The sequence below is a fragment of the Pelmatolapia mariae genome, linkage group LG13 (assembly GCF_036321145.2).
Source record: "Pelmatolapia mariae isolate MD_Pm_ZW linkage group LG13, Pm_UMD_F_2, whole genome shotgun sequence".
NCBI classification, from domain to species: domain Eukaryota; kingdom Metazoa; phylum Chordata; class Actinopteri; order Cichliformes; family Cichlidae; genus Pelmatolapia; species Pelmatolapia mariae.
The window spans coordinates 9,199,449-9,222,663 of NC_086238.1; the positions used below are offsets into that span (position 1 = coordinate 9,199,449).

General features: G+C 40.6%; 1 protein-coding gene across 1 annotated transcript in view; it reads left to right on the forward strand.

Annotated features, from left to right (window-relative positions):
• Positions 1–347: 347 nt before the first annotated feature.
• The window catches only part of lrmda (leucine rich melanocyte differentiation associated), a 203,676-nt gene continuing 180,808 nt past the window's right edge, over positions 348–23,215 (forward strand). Inside the window, exons 1-2 of the mRNA XM_063491721.1 lie at positions 348–538; positions 1,077–1,177. Of these exons, the coding sequence (XP_063347791.1) occupies positions 497–538; positions 1,077–1,177 (143 nt within the window). The 5' untranslated portion in view covers positions 348–496. The remainder of the gene's footprint in view (positions 539–1,076; positions 1,178–23,215) is intronic.

Consider the following 23,215-nt stretch of genomic DNA (forward strand, 5'->3'; position numbering starts at 1 on the left):
CTCAGACTAACATGGGCAATTAAAATGATTTTACTTCAGGTTTGATCTAATCTCTATTTTTGTGTATATTTATGTTTTATTACCAGTATGCCTCTTCACGCCCCCCTCTCCTCCGTATGGTTTACTGAGAACAGGTGTTCTACCTACCTGGACTTCTTTTTCCACAATGTTTCAGTATTTTAGCCGAAAGGCGTGCACACATCCAGTCTGAATCTAATGTTGTCGTTAGGAAAACAGTCAGCAGCACTCAGATTTGATCAGCAACAGCGACCGCGTGCTTCCGTATAACAGCAGGTCAGCTGATTGAAACGGCACGCGGAAACAGTAAAGTCAATTTGAAATCGCCACTAGTTCTCCAAAGCACTCGGTCTTCACCCACAAACACCAGCGCTTAACGTAAACCAAAACGTAACGTCTTTCTTTCGTAAGCGGTTTTTTTTTTTTTTTAAGTGGAGTGACTCGGATAGTTGATCTAAAAACAGTGGGCGAGAAAGATATGGCAAACAACGAGTCGCTGGTCGCATTGAATGGGACTCAGGTAAGTTTGCTTAGGAGAGTGTTTCTCTCAGACTTTGTCCCCTGCGTGTGTAATATGGCACTTTTTTATATAAGCCCCACTCTAAATAATTTACTAGCGCTGAAGTTATGCTGCTGTGTTTATTTCCTCGACTTCACTGGAGTCATGTGACACGCTGAAGCTAGCGTTACAGATGTGACTTTCACTTCTTTTACAGCTTCACTGACAAAAATAAACACTGTAATAAGTAATGTAATAAAGTGTACCCAGTGCAAGGCGGTATGTTGAAATGTGAGTTCACAGTGGCAGAAGTGAAAAGCACACAGAGGAAAAGATTAGCTATCCCTAAGCATTAACAGAAAGACAGGTGTAGTTTAGAAACCATCCGGCTTTACAGTGAGGCATCCTATCCAGCTGTTTCGCCAAGTGTTGCAGTATAAGGCTGTGTATGTTATTCAGATTTAATTAAAAAGTTGTTGTTGGGATATCATGAAAAATGTGTCTGTTCCCCCTGTCAGAGATGCAGTCTTTATATATCTCTCTCTTTTAATTTTCAAAGATTTCATACATTGGGCACGACTGTAAGGAAATTCCAGAGTTCCTTGGAGAGACCTATGGCCAGTTTGCACGAAGGCTGGATCTGAGTTTTAATCAGCTCAGGTAAGATTAGCAAAGCGTACAACATGTAATCAGCTGCACACCCTACATCTTCCTCTGCCTGCTACTGGGAGACATGCGTCATCACATCAGGTGCAACTGAATGTGTACCCTGGGTTTACAGGTGGTCACGGTGTCATCAGAAGATCAAAAAGCTGAATGAGTGTTAGAACTGGGCTGGTGCCACGCTGGGGCGGGATAAAAGGCATCATCGATAAATGTGACATGCTAATTCAGGGGCAAATAGAAGAAAAGATTCCTCTGTCAGGACATGAAGGAGCACCTCATGGCAGCCGCTTCAGAGGGGGCTGCCATTTCAACAGCAGGACTAGCATAGTTGATGTGGCAAGTAAAAGAAAAGAGATGATGGTTATAAGGTGCTTTTGTTTCTGAAGCCCTTTCATGACTGTCAGGCCATGAAGCCATCTCAGTTGGGCCCTTTTCTGGTTAGAAATTGTTGTCTCGAGGCAGTTGTCTGTAGTGGGTATTTGGAGTTTAAATGGATTTATATTGCGCTATAGTGCAAAACCCCTCAATTGAAAAATCTTTTTTAAGGTTCAGGAATATCTGAATGGGCCAACATGAGTTTCTTGGAAGCCCATGATCTGTTATCACAGAATTTACACACACAGTGCAGAGCTCACCTTTACACAGGGTGTTGAGTAAGTCACAGTCCTTGTAAATCTGCTACGGTGGGCAAACAGAGATCTTTAGGTCCTTGGCTAAGCCTGATATACAGAAAAATCAAATTACTTGCTTAGGTTAGTAGCGTTTGGTAGAAAATAAGCAGAACAGAAAAATTGTAAATACATTTTAGAATTGTATCCCAATCTGGCCCCAAAATAGACTGCGTTCTGCTGCCCTGTTATATTTTCACTTGTACTTTTTAACTTATTGTCGAGTACAATTTCATCGTATGTTCCCCTTCACCTGTCACACATTTTTCTTTTGTTTGTTTTGTCCAAACATCTGCAACTGGGAAAACAAATATTTGTAGCTGCGTTCTCATTACCTTGACCAGCAGTATCCTATCATGCTCTTCATTCAAATATAGTCAGATAATTTGAAACATTTACGTTTTCAAATAGCTAACAGTAGGCAGGATGATACCATGTGTCCTTTTTGCTTACAATAAATATTTTTTTGATTAGATGACCATACGTGAGGTTTCTAAACCAGTACAATTAGCAAAAGTCCTATATAGTATTACACCTTGTCACATGAATAAGCATTGTACTGAATACACTTGTTTGACACCAATTGTTTTTAGGCGTTACCTCAGAGGAAGTGAAAGCACGTAATCTCTCACAGGGAGCATTATGACATGAGCCTTGAACAACTCTTATGTCTGTGGGTTTTGGTGATATCAAGACGGGCATTATGTGAGTTGCCCTTGAAGCTGTCACATTAAGAGCTTCATGTTTAGAATGAAATATTTATGACTCAGAAATGACTAATTTATTATCGGTTTTCAGTTCAGCTAATCTCAGATGTCAGATATCATTACTAAACTTCAAAGGGTGGTATGCACAGAGAAGTGGTGCAGAAGTAAGCTAAGCAATACTTGAACCATTTAGGGCTCATGTCTGTGCAATATTGATTGATGGTTTGGTAGTGGAAAAAGTGATGTTATACCATGCTTAATTCTAATGATTTAGCTTTAGATTTGGCTAGATTTTATTTTCAAAGCTGCTTTATTTTCCTCAATTTCTGGGTTCTGGTTCATTCTTGTGCTTGTTGTGAAAATGAGTGTTTGTACAGTGTGTTAAAGCTGATTCCAACAACATTACGAAACATTAATATGACAGAACATTAAAAGATGAAAGTATGTATTGCCAACATGCTAGTATTAGTTCCTTCTGGTATCACCATAAACACACATGACCACATTAGAAACTGGATAAACACGTCAACATGTGACAAAGTTGTAGCACCCACTGTTCCTTTCCCATTCCCCATTAGTTTTGATATACAAGAACCAATAAACCACTGACGCAGCATATTTTGTGCTGCTGTACAATGTATTGAATAATTTGATAAGGTTATAGCCAATATTATTGGTAAAAGTTTCTAAGCACACTTTCACCTTTATAATCTAGGAAATCTGCATACCAGATAGGTAAACACTGTTATTTATCTCATAATGATAACATTCAAAATTCTGCTGCTCTTATACATCAGAGACATTTGTGAATATTGACACCGTGACCTTGTTTCAATGTCAGCTCAAGCAAACCAGGTGTAAACAAATGCACATGTTGGTTAAACTCAGTGGACTACCTTCAGCATCGTGCACTTCTTCATGCTGCTTGACTCAAATCTAGAGGGAGACATTGCCAGAGTTTGTTGTAGCTAATGTGCTTATTTCTGTCAGCTCAATTGACAACACTCATCCAGCAACCTGACAATGAGTCACAACGAGAAGCAAGGTACTGGCATTGGCTTTAACTGAGTCCTGTGTGGTTTTGTGTGCGTGTAGCGCATATGTTTGTTATTTTGTATGTGTGCTTGTGGATGTTTGCTTGCGTGCAGTGTTTGCGCATCTGTCTCTGTGAGCATAACTGTGAGTGGCTGGGCAGGTAATGGCAGGATGAAATTATGGTAGTGGGCTGTCACACCTACACCTCTCCCTCTGTGTGCTGTAGTGTCAGCCTGTCTCATCAATGTGTTGAGAACTGTGGCTCACAGTGAGATTTCTGTCCCAGGAAGGGCTTGGTTGGTATTGTGTTGTCCACTTTGTTCCAGGTCAGTTGTGTATACAGTGCTGTGAAGGAGCATGTGCTATGTTGACACGATTTCCCTGCTGTGACTGTTACATGCAGTGTTATCACCCTGGACACACGAGGATTGAAGAGGACATGTGTCTCTGAGTCTCAGGAAGAATCCTAACACTATTACAACAGGGATACTTGTCTTCCGAAATCAGACAAACCATCCTGATAAACAAATCCCAGTTGGGTATCAACAGCCAGTTGTGAAATCTTAAACCTCTACTTTTTCCAGTAAGCCTATTTTATCAATTTAGTTATATATATATATATTTTAAACCAAAGTATAGAGATATACTGACTGACTGAATTGGTCCATTTTCAGTGTTCTAAGCCTGGATCAGGTACTCAGCCTCCAATATGTCCTATTATGAGCCGGTCCGTTTCATGCATGCACGGTGGCACAGACCAGTTAAGTATTGTAAGCTTGGAAACACCTCACTGTGAGTGAAGACACAAAGTTCGCCAAAGTAAACTGTGGGTGAGGTACAAAAAAGATTGTAAAAACTAACCTAATTAGACCCTTCACTCAACTTTGCCTAGCTGAACATTTTAAAGAAGCTAACAAAAACAAAGTAGATAAAGCTATCCAGAGCTCCGAGCCAGCCACAGGCAAGCATCCTTTGCGTGAGCCTCGGTATGAGCAAAAGATCAAAGTTGTTCCAAAGAAAATTATGGAGACAAGTGAAAAAGAAAAAAAGATTGATGTCCTCTTATTTGGTAAATTTATCCAAATACTTTAAAAGATTTGTTATATAAATCTGCTTTTGTTTGGTAAAGTAAAATATGCCGGATACAGGTGGGCGCACAGAAACTTTTCAGTTGTTTAGGTGAGAGAAGATCCTGTAATGCACTCCAGCTTGTAAAATTTAATAATTTCTTGTAGTATGAAGTGATAAGTGATAATGTTAGTTCCCACATTAATGTTATATTATTATTAGCCCTAGCCCCTAGCCACTAACTTAATGATTGCTATCTGTGCAACAATGTAGGAATGTAACCTGTTGCTGAAAGCGTTAGTCAGCGTCTTTTGAACTTATTAGGCGAGGCATTGAATGTCAAGGACGTTAATTTACAGGTAAAAGTCAAGCACTCCACCTCTAAATTTTCTTACCACAAAGATCTTTAATTCAGTCGTTAACCTACATGGGCTCATATCCCTTGTGACCAACTCTATGATCTGAAACACTGACATTACTCTCTGGTATACTTAAAAGTCTAATGTCAGGAGTCGATCTGCTACATAAAATCCACCAAAGTTGAAGTTCAGCCTGCTCTCAAGAATGGGGAGACCATATTGGACTTAGACACACACATCTACTGTATGTGTGTGTGTGTGTGTATGTATGCGATGTGTGTGCCTCTGTCTGTGGGGGTATGTGCTCACCCAGGCCATGTTGGTGATGGCAGGCGTTTTGCATTTTAATGACAAATCAAGTATGCTAACTTGCATTTTAAAACGAAAGTGCTCTAAATGTCGCATGGCTGTCAAAATGAGATGTAAGTAGTCTGATGAAAAGAGAACAAAGAAGACAAAGTAGGGAGGCCTGGTACACTGAGAAATGAAATAAAACCTTGTATGGCCTGTCAACTGTGTCGTTTTATATTCATATCTAAGAAACATTATAGTATTACTCCGCTGCTCAAGCCTCACTCATCTGTCTCTTTTAATTCATCACAGGGACCGCTCTGTCTTTCAAGTTGCTGTATGTCAACACTGGAAGGGGCCTGCTAATTGACAAATGAGTGTCACAGACATCAAGTGTTCCTTTTCTATCCACGATAGGTAGACTCTGGTTGTTTGATGGTCTGGGGAGGAGGGATGAGGGGGTCTGTTATTGGCAGAAGCCCAGTAAGAGGCATTAGACTGGGCCCAGAATGAGAAGTGACAACAGGAAGAGAGCCTGTCATTGTCTTGCCTAAGTGTTCAATCTGCAGAGATGCTGGTATGCAGATAAAGTGTCAGTTAGGAGGAGAGAATATGAAACATTGGCAGTATGAAGTCCTCAAATCACTTAACTGGGAGCAGCGTGTGTGTGTGCCTGGTAATAGTGGTGGCGTACTCTGTTCTGCTGAGGAAATATATTCCATATCTGATCCATCAGGCCTGTTTAGGCCGATATTCTAGGATAACCTGATCTATGTCTCATAAATTACAAAGTACGCAGAGCTCTCCCAGCGCAAAGAGATTTAAACCGGATAGATGAAAGGGACACGGTCTGGCAGGAAATAACTTATTCATATGAAGGACATTGATATTTCGTATCCTTCTTTGGTACTAATTTAAACTAGAATTTTTTTTAAATGATGTACTACTCCTGGGAAAGTCGCCGGATGACATAGCTTGTCTTTTTCCTCCATCTCACCAATTTGAGGTTGTGATTGCTGCAAACACTTTTCTCTCTGTTAACGGACAGTCAAAATGATGCCAACAGAAAGCCAGGGTAGAGAAATGCACACAAAGTCATGGGCAATTAGTTTTATCAAAGTCATATGTTTGGTACGTGATCGCTTAAGTCCTTTACATGAGGTTATATTTTGGACGGTCTTAATTATAATGCCTTTGGATAGATTTGAAATGATTAAGGTTTAAAGAACTTTTATCTCTACAAGTTATGCTTTGCATGAGGAAAATTACACAACGTTATGGTTTCGCTAATGGCTCAATCCACAGTGGTGACATGATCATCGTCCCTGGCTCAAACCAACACACCGCTGAACAAATGCCATACTAATTCAAACTTTGGATACACTTAAGTCAAGAAAAATGCTAAGTTACACTGACTTTCATCTTTACTTTGAAAGAGAGTAGATATACTTCTTGCAACAAACTCATAACTGTCACAAATCTCAACTGTGCACTGCTGATTGGCTCTTTGGAGACAATCGTGGGACAACTCACTTTTTCATATTTGTTTTTTTTGTTTTTTTAAATGTCTTGAAATGTCAGGATTCTTTGAGTGACGTACTTCTCTCATATTTTGTGGAGTCCTTATAAAAGGTCATCCTTCCTGCTGGCTTTTGAAAAGTTGTTGTGGTTTGTTTTGGTGCCATCCATTTTTTGAGGAAGTTGTGAGCATTACCATGGAGATAAACCACTGGCAAACCTCCTAGTTCTATTAGAAATCCCCCTTCCTCCAAAAACAAAACAAAAAAGAAAAAAAAACACATCCTCTTAGGACGAGTTTGTGTCTAATTTTTTTTTTATCTAGCTTTGAGTACTGCAAAACAAAGTTGGTTTCAAACTGCAGTTCAGTGCTGCACCTCCTGTGTCGACAGGGAAATGCAGCTCTGCTCACGTTGCACCCTCAGTGCACACTTGAGGCGTTCGGGAGAATCTGGCTTAGCTCCTGGCCGTATTGGTCCTTCTTCTGCTGTAGTACACAACAAAGTTGTAGCGTTCCTGCTACAGAAGGTACTCCGATTGATTTAGGTGTGTGGTGGCTCCCAGGAGGAGCGTGCAGACGACAGGATGCATATCACCCGGCTATTTAGTGTGAATTCTGCAGACAATTATCACATGTGCTCCAACTGACATTGCACAAACTTTGTACTAGGGAGCTGGCAGGATAAAGACCATTTAATGTCTGATCTGACTGATCCAGACATTTGTTATCACTTACAGCTCAGCCGGGTAGTGCCTAGAAAAGATCTGGGCTGCAGTGGCTCTGGTGTAACACAGCTGAGTAGCTAGTCAATCAGCTTGCAGCTGGACAGTTCCCTTATCCTGGGTACAGGATATATAGTATACAGTAAATCTTTATCTCATTGTTAAAACACAACAAAAGACAGACAGAACCATCAGTGTCAGGAGCTGCCGTCAGCCTTTCAGTGCATTCCTTCTATCTAAAACCATCTTGTGCTTAAGGATTCTGAATTGAAGGGAACATCTTTATGTTCCTTTTGTTCACATTATATATACTGGGCAGTGATGCCATTCCTTTTATGACTGCGTCACATTTTTTATTGTATATCCCAAGACGGATGGCGTGCCACTGACACAGAGATTTACAGGCCTTCAGCTTGCAGTGGCAGGGCTTTAGAAGGGCCTGCTGACATCTAGCCAACACTTTGGAGGAGGAGTATAAAAGCTGACATTTTATTGGCTCTAAGAGGGAAGGAGAGAGAGGGAGAGAAGTCTTGGGGTTGGGGGCAGGGAGGGAGGGAGGGTGAGAGGAAAGAAAGGAAAAGATATTCTGTTTCTTTACTTTATATTTTTCAGCACTGCCAGCTGTCACGGGGAACTTACTAAAAAGATGGGATTTATTGGGTATTATTTAGAAACCTGTCAGTGGTAATGACTACAGCTATGATTTCAATTATCACCCACTAAATATAGCTTAATTCACTGCCTTGCTGGCTATAATGAGCCACCCTGACATCATTTTTCAAAAAATTCGATACCATGCTATTTTAATATTTTATGTTGACCACTGATTTAATTTTCCTCCCTGGTGCTTGGCATGTGGCAAGGTCCCACTCCCTCATGCGCAGTTGGATGGTCAAAGCTATTGAGTTCAAAGCTATCCCAGGGATATATTTTTTCCATTGACAGAAATCCAATTAGTTTTAGTACACAGTCTGGCTGAATAAAAAGGGTCTTAAAATCCACAATATGTTTCCTTAGTGTTTTAGCAGAGTGCAAAGTGATGGATCTTTATGATTTAAACTGATGGGGCCCAAGTGGACATGCTCCCTTTTCTACTTGAAAAACAAACTACCCATATGTCTTAGTCATTTTGATAGGCATAGCAGAGTCTTTTGATATTGTGTAAACATCCGCTGTAAAGTGCATGCACTGGCTAAGATCTTGACTCCTACATATTTAAACACTTATTAAATACTTTACAACTGCTACACAAATTCTGCCGAAACACCATGTAAATATGAGAGAGGGAAAAAGTCAGATGTATAATTCATTAGTGACATGTTTAGTAAGTAGACCGTTTGGGGAGAGTTAATGCGTACTCAGGTTTTGACATGAGGGTGTGCATTTTTAAGCGAGCATTAAAAGGAAGATGATTAGGACTGGCATTTGGCTGTCAATAACAAGTTCGCTGCTTGAAGTTGATGATACGGGGGAATTTTGATAATGTAAAGCTGATTCCTTTTCTCGGGTCTTCTCCCTCCGTGACATATGTTTTATAGTACATAACACATGTACAAGTCATTTAGGATAGCCTCCAACAGTTAGGATCTCTCCATGTGTGCTTTGCTTCCTTCTAAAAAATGGAAAATCACACTACTTGAGACATGACCTGTGTCTCTTTAAAGACATAACTCAGGCACTGTTTATGTTCATCCCATCACATTTAGCTATCTCCCAGATTGATGATGTAAGCAACTGGAAGGCATGGAACATATTAAAGCAGAGCAGGGAGAGCCATACTTCTACTTCCCTTGGCTGAATCCCAGATGTGAAAAAGAGAAAAAGTAAGGGGGGGAAAAACGGTTTGGAGCCTGTTTTGGATGATGAACAAAGGAGCTTCCTTTGGTATGGCCTAGGCAGTTTTGGTCGCTTCATGGCTTTCAATCTCCCACAGTCTTTCCTAGAAGGCCCAGGGGTGAAAAGTGAAGACAGATACATGGCTGTATCCATGCCAAGATTTTAGAGGATGATGGCAGTTTTTGCCGTGATTTGAATTTTAGGGGATGATTTTTTAAGAGGGCTGCGTGATAAATGTTGTCAGTAGATGAATAAATCCTGTGACCATAAAATGCAGTTGGAGGCTGTTGGCGGAGATGGCAGCTCTCAAAGGCCTCGCGATTACTAACAGTCTGATCTTGCATATTGGCGAAGACGAGGGATTAATCTTATAACCCCTATAATTTGAGTCCAGTTTAATCGCAGTTCACCACTCCTGGTGTGATAAACTATGTCTTATTTGCTTGTTCTGCAGTTGCAGAACCGCCTTTGCGGGTGAGACCTTTTCCTGCACTCCCGCAAAACGCTTAAACCGTCCCTGGCCGTGGACAGCTGTGTCACATTCTCAGCACAGCTGTATCTCATTTCCTGTATCCATTTTAGATAAACTTACTCGCATCTTTCACAGCTTTCACTTATAAAACCCACCGACTGTCCTTCCAAGCTGCCATCCCAAGAACTTGGTCAGACAGGAAGATTTTTCCGAGATAACGGTCCCTGCGCTCTCGCTCGGCTGCGCTCTTGTTCTCCCCTTCCTCTTTGTGCTCGTTCCATTTGTGAAGCATGAAGAATAAGTTTAGAAAACTGTAGCTGGGACTGGGTTCAGAAATCAAGGGAAAGCTATGGTTCTTTTAAGGTTACATCTGACATCCATCAGCATGGAAATATGTTTTAATGGTCAGGCAGGCTGCAAGACATCAGTAAGCTGTTGCCTCACTTTTCCACCCAGGGATATATTGAGATAAGAAACAGTGACGGCATGTTTCATGTCCATGCTGCTGACATGTCTGTGCTGGAAAACTACAAGGAGAAACCCTTACATTTTGGGGCCAGCAGGCTGCGTAGTACAGTATCCTTATTCTCTGTTTTCCCTCTTAAAACATTGTTTATCCATTAGGATAAATGCAATGACTCCCATCACACTGGTTCCACTGCAAGCTGCTGACTGCACTATTAGCTGACAGTATGATTATGTGAACAACAGACCAAACAGTCTTCTGATCTCCTCTGTCTGTCCAGACGTTTGGTGATGTTTAAGAGTTTATCCCCACTGGTAATGGGGAGATAGCTTTTGTACTGGGGGCACTGTAGAGTTTCTTTATTTTCTCCCTCTGTCTGGATCCCGGACCCCTGGGTCCTCTAAAGCTCAGAACATGTCTGTACTCAGATGTTTCAAAACACCAAACAGCAGAGGATGAGTAGGAGAAGAAGGAGGCAGAGGAGGAGGAAGAAGGTATAAAGGAGAGACGAAGGGAAATGGGAGGAGGGTAAGGAATCCTCACAGGGACAAAGTGCACATGTACAAGCAGACCAGGCAGAGAGGCCCAACAGGGTCTATAGACTTGTGATCTGAGGGCCGTTTGTGTGTCAGTCAGATCAAAGTCTGTGGAAGAGTAGGAGAAATCCCTTTACCTTTTCTGACTATGGAAACCCTTATTGGCAGCTCGGCTGAAGGAGGGGGATGATAACAGGGAGCTGCAGTGAAATGCTTCTACTTGTGATGGTTTTCATTGTTTTTGTTTCGCTTCGAGTAAAACACAAATCCTTCCTTGGGCAGTTTTATTCATGCAGCTGTAGGGTCGGTGTTTTGGATATCTTAAACATGTGCATGGGACATTGTTTTGTCAATATTTTATGACAATATTAGTGTTAAGACTGCAGACTGCAGCTTCTGGCTGCAAATTCTGCATTTTGCACAAAACTGCCGTGCTGCTCGGTGCTTTATAAATGTTAAGTTTTTATATTTAAAAGGAAGATGGCTGTTTTCATTGTTTCTTTCAAGAGAAGATTGGTTGGTTGATCATAAATTGTCTCTTTTTGTGCAAGGAAACACAAGAAATTATGCCACAGTGTCAGACTAGAGAGCATGCAGCAATGTGAATTATTCAAATGAAATCAAAATTCAGATCACGGTGTCAGTGATTTAAGATGAAAAAATATAGTATTTCTTTTTTATAGTTCCTTTAACTTTCACTTCTAATTCAAGAGTAATAATAAGTAATAAAAGTTGAAGCTATTTCCTTGTTTAAGATGATAGATTAGTTTATTTTTAATGCATGTGATTCCTGCTGCAAAAGGACATTTTGGTTTACAATTAAAAGGTCTCTTAAATTGAGATTAGTCAGTAACAAAAAGAAACAAAAAGTGACAAATAAAAGGCAAAAACATGACAATACAAAGGACCTCTTTGTTATGGTGTATTTTTTTGTATTAGCTTGCTAGGGAACATATCATATGCATATCCTGCACATCTAGGTTTTTTTTTCATATAGAAACACCTGCTGAAGATAAGATAACAATAATGCCATTGAACAACAGCGAAAAATGTACACTATACAAGGTATATAGAAATATCACTTTAATATAAGCATACATGATACAAAAGATACAGTTTGATATTTTTAAATGTCTGGTAGCAGCAAAGTAGAGTGGAATATTGCATGGTGGCTAAAAATCAGGTCAAATAAATAAAATAAATACATCTAACACTGCACATTATCTGTTTCAGTTTTATACATGGATAATAGGTGGTCAGGTTGAAGTTTGAACCAAGTTCAGCATACAGCATATATCTATATATATATCTATAGATATATAGATATATATATAGACACACACACACACACACACACAGCTGTTCCTTCCAGAGAATGCCACACACTCTGCCACTCCTGCTAACCCCCTCATTCTGGGAATGTGTACTGAGTGTATCCTTCCATAGGCCTGGCTGTTTAAATTAATTATTAGTTTTATAGCGAACCCTGAGGCCTTGCACAGGCAGCTAATCCCTGTAGAGGGCTAATCCGACCCCACGTTACAGAAAATCAATGCTGGTCTTTGGTGTAGGCATGCCATCAGGGCACGGGGACACATGTCAGACAGGCCTCCTGATTTTTTCATGAGGTGTGTTTTTGAAGTGGTAAAGCCAGTGGAGGATGCTCGAGGTAGCCAGAATTTAAAAGAATATCCGGAAGCGATAAAAAAGGCTTGTATGACCAACTTTCTCATGGGGTGCTAGTGATGCAAGTGTGTGGTTTTTTGGTGAATTATTTTAACTGAAAGCAGATTTGGAGATGCATGGAGAGAACTCGTGCTGTCAAAAAGTTAGTATACATTTAAAAAAACAAAATCCATATTTGCAGCCTGAGCTAGATGTTTTTGATTAAAGTAATAATAATATTGCTAAAAGCTATAAAACTATTAAAAAGATTTATGTAAGTACACAAAGTAATAACACGACACCAACTCCCTTAGTATTTTGTAGGGCTTATATGGTAACTCTTACCTGTCAGGGCGTGGGCGCAGTTCCTCTGGGGGTGTTCTGGCACAACACAGGACTTTGGCAACGTATCCTTTGGGTCCTTTGGTTTTCCTTTGGGAATTAGGCTTGTTGCAGCGCATTCCCTGCGTGGGGAGTTCAGTAGAATTTGTGGCTCTGCTTTTAGGAGGCACCATTACAATGGTAGGGTGCGCTAGCTAGTATGCAACAGTGTTTAGCTGGATAGCAGATGTAAATGTTAGGACCCAAAGTAACCCAGAAGAAGACTTTGCTTTGTAATTCTCATAAGATGTCATTGGTTTTTATGTTTTGGCTGACGGGTCTATAACACGAACACACAATAGTATATGTCTGTGTTACAATGGCCTTCTGGAAAACTCTGATGATAGATGTGAGCGGTGGTTGGGTATCCTGCAGTCAACAAGGTTTTGAAGGGATTTGGTTTGCGCTGAGTGACTGCAGAGCATGTCAAGTAGTTGGAGTTATGTCGTGTTTGCTATTTTCACTGGTTTGGTGGCTGAGGATTGGTGCCAGTGGAGTCTCGCTGTAAACATCAGCCTTGACTGTTTGCCTGATAATTTGATGAAGGGAAGGGATTGAAGTAGTCATTTTGAAAATGTCAATTTGTGTCTTTCTAGTAATAAATCTTTTCTTATGACCCAAAATGAGAACATCCTATTTTGTCTTGGCAATGATACAGACAGTCTGTGATTTGAGATCAGTTTAATATCTTGTCAGATTTGATCCATAGTAAAAAATTGAAACCACCATTCATTTTCTTTTTCTCTGTCAGGGTTTAATACCATTCAGAGACGATATGAATATTTCTCATTCCTCAGTCTCATTTCATATTCTCAACTGCCTGTCAGTAATTGGAGGCGAGAGAGAGAGAGATGATCTGACCCAGTCCCCTACTTTTTTTTTTTCCACCTCTCTTTCTGCCTATTAGTTTTGGCTTACCAGCTTTCTCTCTCTCTCTCCCACACACACACACACACACACACACGGAGACTGGCAGCTGAAGATAATAGCTTTCATAATGTGTGGTGCTTCATTCCAAGCTATTTTGTGTTTCTCTTTATGAGAGAACAAAAAAATGTCGAGCCCAGTCAGTCTATTCATTTCCTCTAGTGGGAGATTAATGAGAGGAACACTGCCGTCTCGTGCCTTTTGTGACAGGCTTCAAAGTCCCTGTACAGGAGGACCTGCGTCTGTTCATCTGTAGAGTTCACACACAGGCTGGCTTTTATTTCCGTTTACAGTGTAGCAGTCGATTAGGGAGGCTACCTCATGATCCAAACTATATGCTGCAATTATCTTAGACATAGATAAAGTGATCAGATATGCTGTGCGCTTTCTTTGCGGTAGTGAAGTTGCTCAGCAAATGTTTTCTGCATCTACGACATCTGACCTAAACATAGTTTGCTCTGGGATTGAATTCATGAAGTGGAGCCTTTGTGAGCGGACTGTGGCTATGGTGAAGATGCCACTTGAAAGGATGTGACGAACACAGAAATCCTTGTGTGTTATCACGAGACGTTTGGGTTTGACCATTTGGATTTTCTTCCTATTTAAAACGGAATAAAGCATTCAATCTTATAAACTAAATATAAGGATCTTAATGTATCACTACTACTTTTATTTATGTCAGTCCATACACAAATGTCTTGATTCATCCCCCATTTTTTTTATATTTTGCTTCCAAGGAGCCAGACTGTCTTGTATTTCATTTAATGTGGTCAAGAGCATTAGTTCCCCAAGCTTTCTAAAGGTCTTTCTGAAGTTTTTCTTTGGATACTGGCTGCATTTTCAGAGGAATGCTTTTTTTGTTTGCTTGTTTGTTAAACTATTTAACACTGACCTATGAATCACCCAAGCATTTCAGGCATAAAAGCCCAAGGGATGAACCAGTGTTGTGGCTACATATAAAAAAGAACCCATTTTAAATTGTATCTTTAGGCACCTTGTTATTAGCAGCCTGTAAAACAAACACATCCCACATTCCCCCTTTTTTAGATGAATTTCCAAAACATGTCAGATAACAGTTTTACAGAAATAAAATAGTATTTCTGCACCCGCAAGGTGATTCTCAAACTTGAAAACTTGGCATACCCAAAAAAGAGCGTTAAATGTCTTTTAAGACGGTTGGAAAGCTATTTCTGAAGACTACTTAACGAAATCACAAGAAAGCTGCCTAATAGAGTTCAGGCTGTGTAGAACAATAAAGATAATCAGGCCAAATATTAACTTACAGGCTTGTTAGAACTGTACAATCTCTGTTTTCACCTGATGTACTGTGTACCATTTATGTTTGCAGATGTTTTTAAAAAAATCACTGCATCTCTTTCCCATTTAGCAAAATATAAAGAATTGAACAGCGACTCAGTACAGTACATCCACTTTACATGCTGCTTTTACATTTTTCTGATACTTATCAGTAAAATATAAAAACCTTAAGTATTGTCACATGTTGGAATATCAACTCAACCTGGCCATGTTCACGTTGAATAGATTTCTCCTAGACAAACATAAGACCTATGATGATGGGTAAGAGACATTTGCAGCTGTTTCTCTGCTACTACCACACCATGTAGGCCTATTAAATGGCAGTAAAAAAAATCTCTTGTGATAGAAGCAGCTGGGCCACTTTCGTATCATATGACGATCACAACAAACAAACTGAAAATATATCAGTTGCCGTAACTCTCTTTTACCACAAGATATCCTGTAGGCTACTTATTTGGACCTTTAGTGCCTATTAATCTAAAATGTGGTTTCTAACGCTTCCATTAATCCTGTTTGCACAGAAGGATGTAATGTTTTACAGCTAAAACTGCTTCTTTTACATTAAAAAAGATGGGGGACTGAGAGCTGACAGTAAACTGGTTACTTAAGTCCATGTAAATGTGGTGACTGTCACTCACTGCTTCTCCCATTGTGCTGTGATTGTAGTGTAGGCTTGTGGAGAGTTAGTTATCCAAATACCAGCAGTGCATAGTCTCTCATTTGTTTTCATTCACTTTATTATTTCAACTTTTTTATTCGCGGTGTCAGACGTGTTTGCAAGGGACATTCGAGCTTCATGTCAAAAAACTCCTCCAAAAGCGAGACAGCTAAGACAGATTTGGAGGCGAGGCAAAAATCCCTTGTTTGTCGAAATTTTTTGAATGCCACATTTTTATCCAGGCTGCCGAGTGCCTTGCATTTTCCGGGCACATTAACATATCTTAAAACTTTGCTGATTTTTTTCCAGGCCAAAGTTCCTCTGGCAGAAATTAAAAAATAACTTCCCAAATTGTGACAAACGCAAAGCATTTCTCTGAATTGCTTCTCAGAAAGATACCTTTCTTTCTTTTTTTTCTTTTTTTTAAATATCAGTTTTGCTGTAACCACAGAGCTCTTATGGTAAACCACCCACGTGTTGATAAAGACAAAAAACTAATGGCAATTCCCATTTGATGTCTACACGAAGTTCTGGGGGAAAGTAAAATAAGACATTTTGGAAAAACATTCCTTTTTCTGTACACAGAGCAGAGTTGTGTGTTTGCTCTACATGGCTTTGATTAAAGGTTTTGAGAGAGAGGAGACATTTCTTTTGCTTTATGGCTCTCATTGCCAGCTTGGCAGCAGCACTAGCATTTAAATGCCCATTAACAACCTTTTAACTGTCAAGATCTTTTGAAATATGGATATTTGCTTTCCTCGCTGCTTCAGAGCCACCAAAATTACTTTTAATAGCACAAGTGTTGAGCTTCATGAGCGGTAGGCTAGCTGCATGCCATTCTCGTGCAAAGGGGGTTTGCCAACGATGCCTGATTAGGAGTGCAAGGGGAGATTAATAGATGTTTCTTCCCCTCATTTGTTATCACTCTTTTAGCGCATTGACTGACTACGGCGTGTGATAAATAGAGGGAAGCCTCTGCATTTCCTGAGTGTGACACTATCTATCTACTCGTCAGCCCAGCTCTGTGTTGATGTGATGTCTCCTCTGACAGCACATCCAAAGTCAGCTTCCTAGTCCTGGGCAATTTCAGCTGCTGAGGGAAAGGTGTTTGGGATCTGCATTTTAATCCTGGCCTGTTTAATGTTTGCCCCCTGACAATCTGGGCCAGACATCATTTTAATGGTATGTACAGTGATAAAGCCAATAAAATGTCAGGATGATTGATAATCTGAGCATTATAGCAATATGACTTTCCAGGTCTCCTCTGCGCTCCAATGATGGTTTCCAAATTGAATTCTTTAGGCGTGCGCGTGTGAACCTATGCATGCACATTCACATGGTATGCATGCGTGCACGTTTGCTACACCTTAGGTGAGGGGAAGAAATCTTGTTAGTTTCTAGTGAATCGGTTTTTAGTGCTTATGCAATACATTATTTCCAAAATAACAAACCACATTGGCTGAATAGATTATCTCTGGGTTTTTGGCCTGCTTACTGTATTTGTCTAGAAAATGTGTATCGGAGTGGGGGACAATTATAAGGATGATTACCATATTTCTTCAGTTAAATAAATGATATGAAATCTTGCTTTCCTCTCTGTGTCAGAAACTGTAAATGTATGAACTAGGCGGGCGTGTGTTTCATATCAAAGCCGGCTTATTTTTGTCTACTGGGGATGGTTGAGGGGAGAGGATGCCGTTCATATCTCTTGACTTATGAACTTGTCCAAACACAGGTGGACATTGAGACTTCACAGATGGTGGTGAAGCAATGAAGTTTTGGAACAGCATGTATACTTAAGCCTTTGCCTTTGATTGTTACATTTTGTAATGGCCTAAATATGTTACTTCTTTTTTTTATTTTCTTATTTTTTTATATTCAGAACTCTTTTTTTTCCCCTTTTTTATTTTTTTAGACTGGATTCCTATGGAGGAGATCACAGCTCTGGTTCATTGATTTATTGGTTGCTATTTGCAAACCAATAGTAATCGGTTGGAGATTGACACACATGCGCTTGCAGTGCAGTCACTGTCTCTTTGGACCTGTGAAACAGCTCGTTCTATCTTCGGCAAAGTCAGAGCAGCACTGCCTCTGACTGGCAGTCATGGAAAGCTCTTTGTTTTATGTAAATGGTGATTGATGACATGTCTGGCACAGCCTGCAGTTTTTGACAAAAAGTATTGATGGCTGCTCTCAGTAAAGTGTTAGTCCAGGTGACAGAGCAATCCATTTTAAGATGAATGCGAAACAGAGAAATGGAAAGTAAGAGAGAGGGAGAAAGACAAAGTGAGGGAGAGAGGCTGAAAGAGGAAAATCATCAGCACTTTCTGGAGCGAGTTATGTATTTGTAACTCTAGTTCTGTGATCACAGGCTTTCAAATGGAATATGCACTAACACAAGCACACACACAAGCAGATATTCTGCTTTGATTAATGAGGGTCACGCATGCCACGGCTCCACACTGTTTATGATTTTTATTTTTATTTTTATTTCACCTTAATTAACATGAGGTCTCATTTTCAAGAGCCACCTCCACTGAAAATGTTGAGCTTGTGGTTGGGCAGTTGTTAGTTGACACTAAGAATGCATTACCATTTCCCACAGCTTGGTTCCCTTAGCCATTTCCTAATGACTAATTTTCTCTTTCTAATGATTGGAGGTTCATGAAGGAGGACACGAGGATTGGTGTGACAGAAGAGGATTTAGGAATAGGGTGAGATGGAGGCAGATGATTGGCTGTGGCGACCCCTAAATGCTCCTGTAGGTTACATTGATAAACTAAAGGCAACAAAGCAAGCAAAAATCAGGTCTTTCCTTATAACTTAGAAGCCGTCTTTGTTATTTTTTCTGCAGTAGTTCTGTCGCTGATTTCTCCTCCAGTGATACTTTCTCTGTCTTATACATGAAGCGTCTTACACCTTTTCTTTTAATTTTTTTGGTCCCATTATCCATCCATGCAATGCAAAAGCGAAAGTTAAGGCTGAGGAGAAAACCTAATACAATCTATTAGGTTTTCAGTAAAGACTATTGATAAATCTGGATGTTTCTATACTTAAAGAAAGGCACCTTTTCTTGTACTGCCCCACATTCTGAGTACTGATAGTTTCAAATGTAGTACTAAAATAGGCCATGCATGTTTCGTCAAAATATGCTTGTCTGTCAGTTTGGGCTCATTTAGTGCCAGTGGGAGTCCCAAGATTTTATATCCACTGGATTTGTTTGAATTGGAAAATTGGTCCAGGATCCACAGGGGCAACTCCGTCTCCTGTATTCCAGCTCCTCTTTGACTTTAGGATGATGAATGTGAATTTACATTTGCTCCCTATGCTCTCACGCTTTACTGTAATGTAATTTCACTAATGGAGCCACAATCACAGAGATGTTTACTTCTGAGTTTAAGTAGTGAGGAATATTCAGTGGGTTAGCCAGCTAGAAACTGTAGATATCAGACAAAAAAACGTCTGCCTATATGAAAAAAGTGTATAACAAAAACTACTACAAGAATGGACCTGGTGCTGATGTGTGTCTGACAAAACCAGATTTAACAGATGCTTCAAGGGGACCTTAACCCATGAAATCACGCTGTCCTGCATCCAGAGCCCCACCCTCTAACTGCTGTATAAATAGATTCTCGTGACAGGGTAATTCATCTCTGGCCATGAAAACATCAGCTTTAAAAGACAGCTCGCTGAGACCCTGTGCTTGTTAGGGGCCAGATCAGCAGCCCAGATGCCTGGGATGTAAACTCATGAAGAGAAGATTAATTTATCTGTCATCCCTGACTTTGACAGTTGTTGTAAATTTGACTCTGGCCCCTGCACACGGAAGGGAGGAGGGGGAAGAAATGAGAGATGAGTAAAGATATGGAGAGGAGTGTGAAGAGGGAGGATGACATTAACGAGGGAGGGGTAAGGTAGGGGTGAGCGTGTGTCAAAAAATTTCAAACGTACAGTATTGACAAGTGAACTTACTCACTCGCTGCTGGTGTGCACCTGGACTCCATCCGAGGCCCACCTCTCCAGATGATGGGTTTGGAAACCTATTGTTAGGGAAAATTTTGGCAGTGATTTCTCTCAAAAAGCACCCTGCCTCTTTACCATTTTTTTCCCTACTGCTCTTTTCAAGATGGTTGCCTCATAAGGCACACTGGAAAATGAGTAGTGGTGGTGTCAGGGAAGCCATTTGGGATCTGATTGATGGTAGCAGGCGAACCACAGCGGCCATGTTCTCTGATCTCCCAATGTGCAGGCCATGCTTGGCGCACTCTGAGAAACAGGAGAAGTTTTTTTTTTTTTTAAGTTAATGCCACAACCAGACACATTGCGTTATATTTCTCGTCACATCTCTGTCAGTGTTTCAGAAAATAGATGACAAATTGGGATGAGTGGAGTGTTTATCATTAGAGAGTAATATGACCTGGCTTTTGATGGAACATACAAAAAGAGTAATGATGCAATAGTCAAATTATTGCTCACTGTGAGACAGATAATGTGTCTACGATTTATCTTTTCACTTAAACCGACAGTTTTAATCATAATGCAGCTGACATATATGCATTCATACGAGCTGGATTTTAATGTCATGCAGAGGTCTTTAGATTTACAGCATGTCTACCCAGATAACGGCATGTTCTGCACATCATGCATATCAGACTGTATTTAAATTTATGTTGTCCGACTCCTTTTTCCCACAAATCTTGATGCCAACTGTTTAATCAAGGTTTTTGTAGAGCTGTAAATGTGAATGTAGTTGTAACGAAAACTTGAAAGCGAAAATGCAAGACCGATTCACTTCAGAACCCCCTAAACATTTAACTAACACGTGCAGTGTATTACGTAGTCCAGCCCTTCAGTGGGTTTATTGTATCTCTGATCACCCCCTAGTTTACATACAAGGTCTAGCATGAAAGCAAATCGGCTAAATTTGGCTGTATTTTTTTATAAACACTCGTTATATGTCTGATTGGACCTAAGGGGAAGTGACAAATCTCGTGCTTTTATTGTGGATTAGCATGCTAATAGGCTTTCGTCTTGATTTGACAGACCTCGTTTCCCCCAGGAGAGGGACAGCCTCGAGCCAGGGAGAGGGGTTCTGTTTGAGGGTAAGCAGGGGGAAAGGAGTGGAGGGGGAGGAAGAGGGAAGAGAAAAGGAAAGTGGGGTGGAGTAGGGGGGGGCGACAGGACATGATGCAGGTTTGGAAGTGTGAAAGATATTGCTAATTAGCATGTGGAAGAAAAAAGGTTCTGACAGGAGAGGTAACCCAGCCATGATAAATATGGTGACTTCGCAGTCCCTCCTCCTTGCTTTTGTCTGTCAGACCTCACAGCTGTGGACTTAAGAACTCTTTTCACCTAAAAGGAAATCAAAAGGTAATCCCAAGTTTGATGTTTGGAGAAACTCTTGAATTGGAAGGAGGGGGGAAAAGGGGTCGCCGGTGTAATAGGGCAAGAGGGTTTAAGCTGTAAACCCTTCACAAAAGGTTCTGACAGAGTGAGTTCCTCCCCAATCTCCGTGAGTGTATTTGGAAAGTTCTGAGCACCTTCTCCATGCATGACTAAACCTACAGAAGAATGGGGAGATAAAGGACGTTGTTAGATTTAAGCAAAAGTTTAATTTCCCTACCAAAACAAATATCTTGTATCAATCAGTGAGCTGAAATTGAATCCTCTCACCTGTTCCCGGTTTGCTGGAATTCTTCTGGATAATTTTAATAGCAGCCCGAGTTTGATTGACGCTCCCCGCTCATAGTTTTGTCAACATCGATTGTTGGAACTGGCACTTTTTTTTTTTTTGGAGTCTTAGTCTAAGAGGATGATGAAATTGGCTGAAGATTTGTCTGAATGTACAGGAGAAAGATGTGATTCAGCTCATTTTACTTCTTAGTTAATACATAAAGTTGTTCTTGAGAGTTGGCAAAGGATGGAGACTTTGGTGAAGTGGGGGCTTATTACTGACCAGCTGATCAACCTATTGGGCATCTTGCTTGGTTTTTCATTTGTATTGTGGTGCCATGGTCATTCAACCAATTTATTTTTCCAAATTGTCCAAAAAAACCCCACATAAACGTACACAGTCATAGAAAGCAAAGCAAATGAAAAGTATTTGACCGTCTCTTGACCGCTTTTCAGTTCAAGGATAAAGCTGCAGCACATTAGCTGTCTGTGTGAGGAGATAATACTTCTGCTGATGATAGCAGCTGACCTTGAGAAGCTAAGATGACAGTAACCTTGCTATCATCCCTTGAACCCCAGGTTCTTATGCTAGGTGCATGTCTGTCCACTTACACACACCCACACAGTGTACATACTGCATTTAGCTTGCTCAAACCCACACAGTACACGACCTTTCCTCCTTTCCCTGACAGCTTCCTGAAACTGGCAACTGCAGTATTGCTTTGGAGCACATTTGCTTACCATAAGAATGCAATTTTCACTGATAAGGTCCCGGAACTTGGCGGGAGGTAGGGGGGTGTATCTGTCATTTGGTGTCAAAGCTCCAGTCCTGGATGATCCAGAGGGCTCGCCCTGGGGGACAGCTCAGGGCTGAGTGGGCCAAAATAATGTCATCCTGTGGAAAAAAAATGATTAATCTATCCCTGTCTATCCTTTATTCCACAAGGAAGCATGCAGTGGGATAAGTGGCACAATAAAGCATATTTAAATTTCATTTATAGCGCATTAGGCTGTTGTTAAATTGCCTCATCATTCTAATTTAGGGGAATTTAAAGACTGAGACAGATGGGAATAAACATTAATATATGTAACCAAAAAATAAATAACTAAAAAAAATAACTAAACTTTTCTGTGTTGGAAATTTTCAACACTTTGACCAGAGTACCAGTTAGCATGAAAGTGTGCAGCTATGGGATCTACGTACCCTTTGAGAGCTGGTATGCAGTACACATAAAAGTAACCAGGGTGAATATCAGAGCTGAGAGCCTCGCCATAAATACTCAGGTCAAAGCTGTCAGCTAGAACGCTTCTCTTCATGGTCTGTCTTCTCTTTTTAGTTTTAATCCCCTCGTCATGGGATGAATGGGTATGAGAGAGAAACAGATACAGGCAGAGATACTACAGATTGGAAAGAGCACGAAAAGTAGGAGAAAAACGCACTCTGAAGTGTGTGTGAATCCATAATAGCACTACTTAATGACACAAACTATCTTCCCTTGCTGTCGGAGAGAGGCTAGGCTTCCTCAGAGTCTCAGAGGGCCCTCTGTTACAAAACAGAAGACAGTAGGGCTTTGACAGCTCCAAGTGTCTAGGGCCAGGGAAATAATTGATAGCAGGCTGCCTGCATCCAAGGTCCTTTAGCAGTAATTGCAAGCAGAATCTGACTCTCTGATCTCACCAGTGGTATTGGCTATGCCAGAACAGCCTGGCTTTGACAGATTGCCTTCCTGCA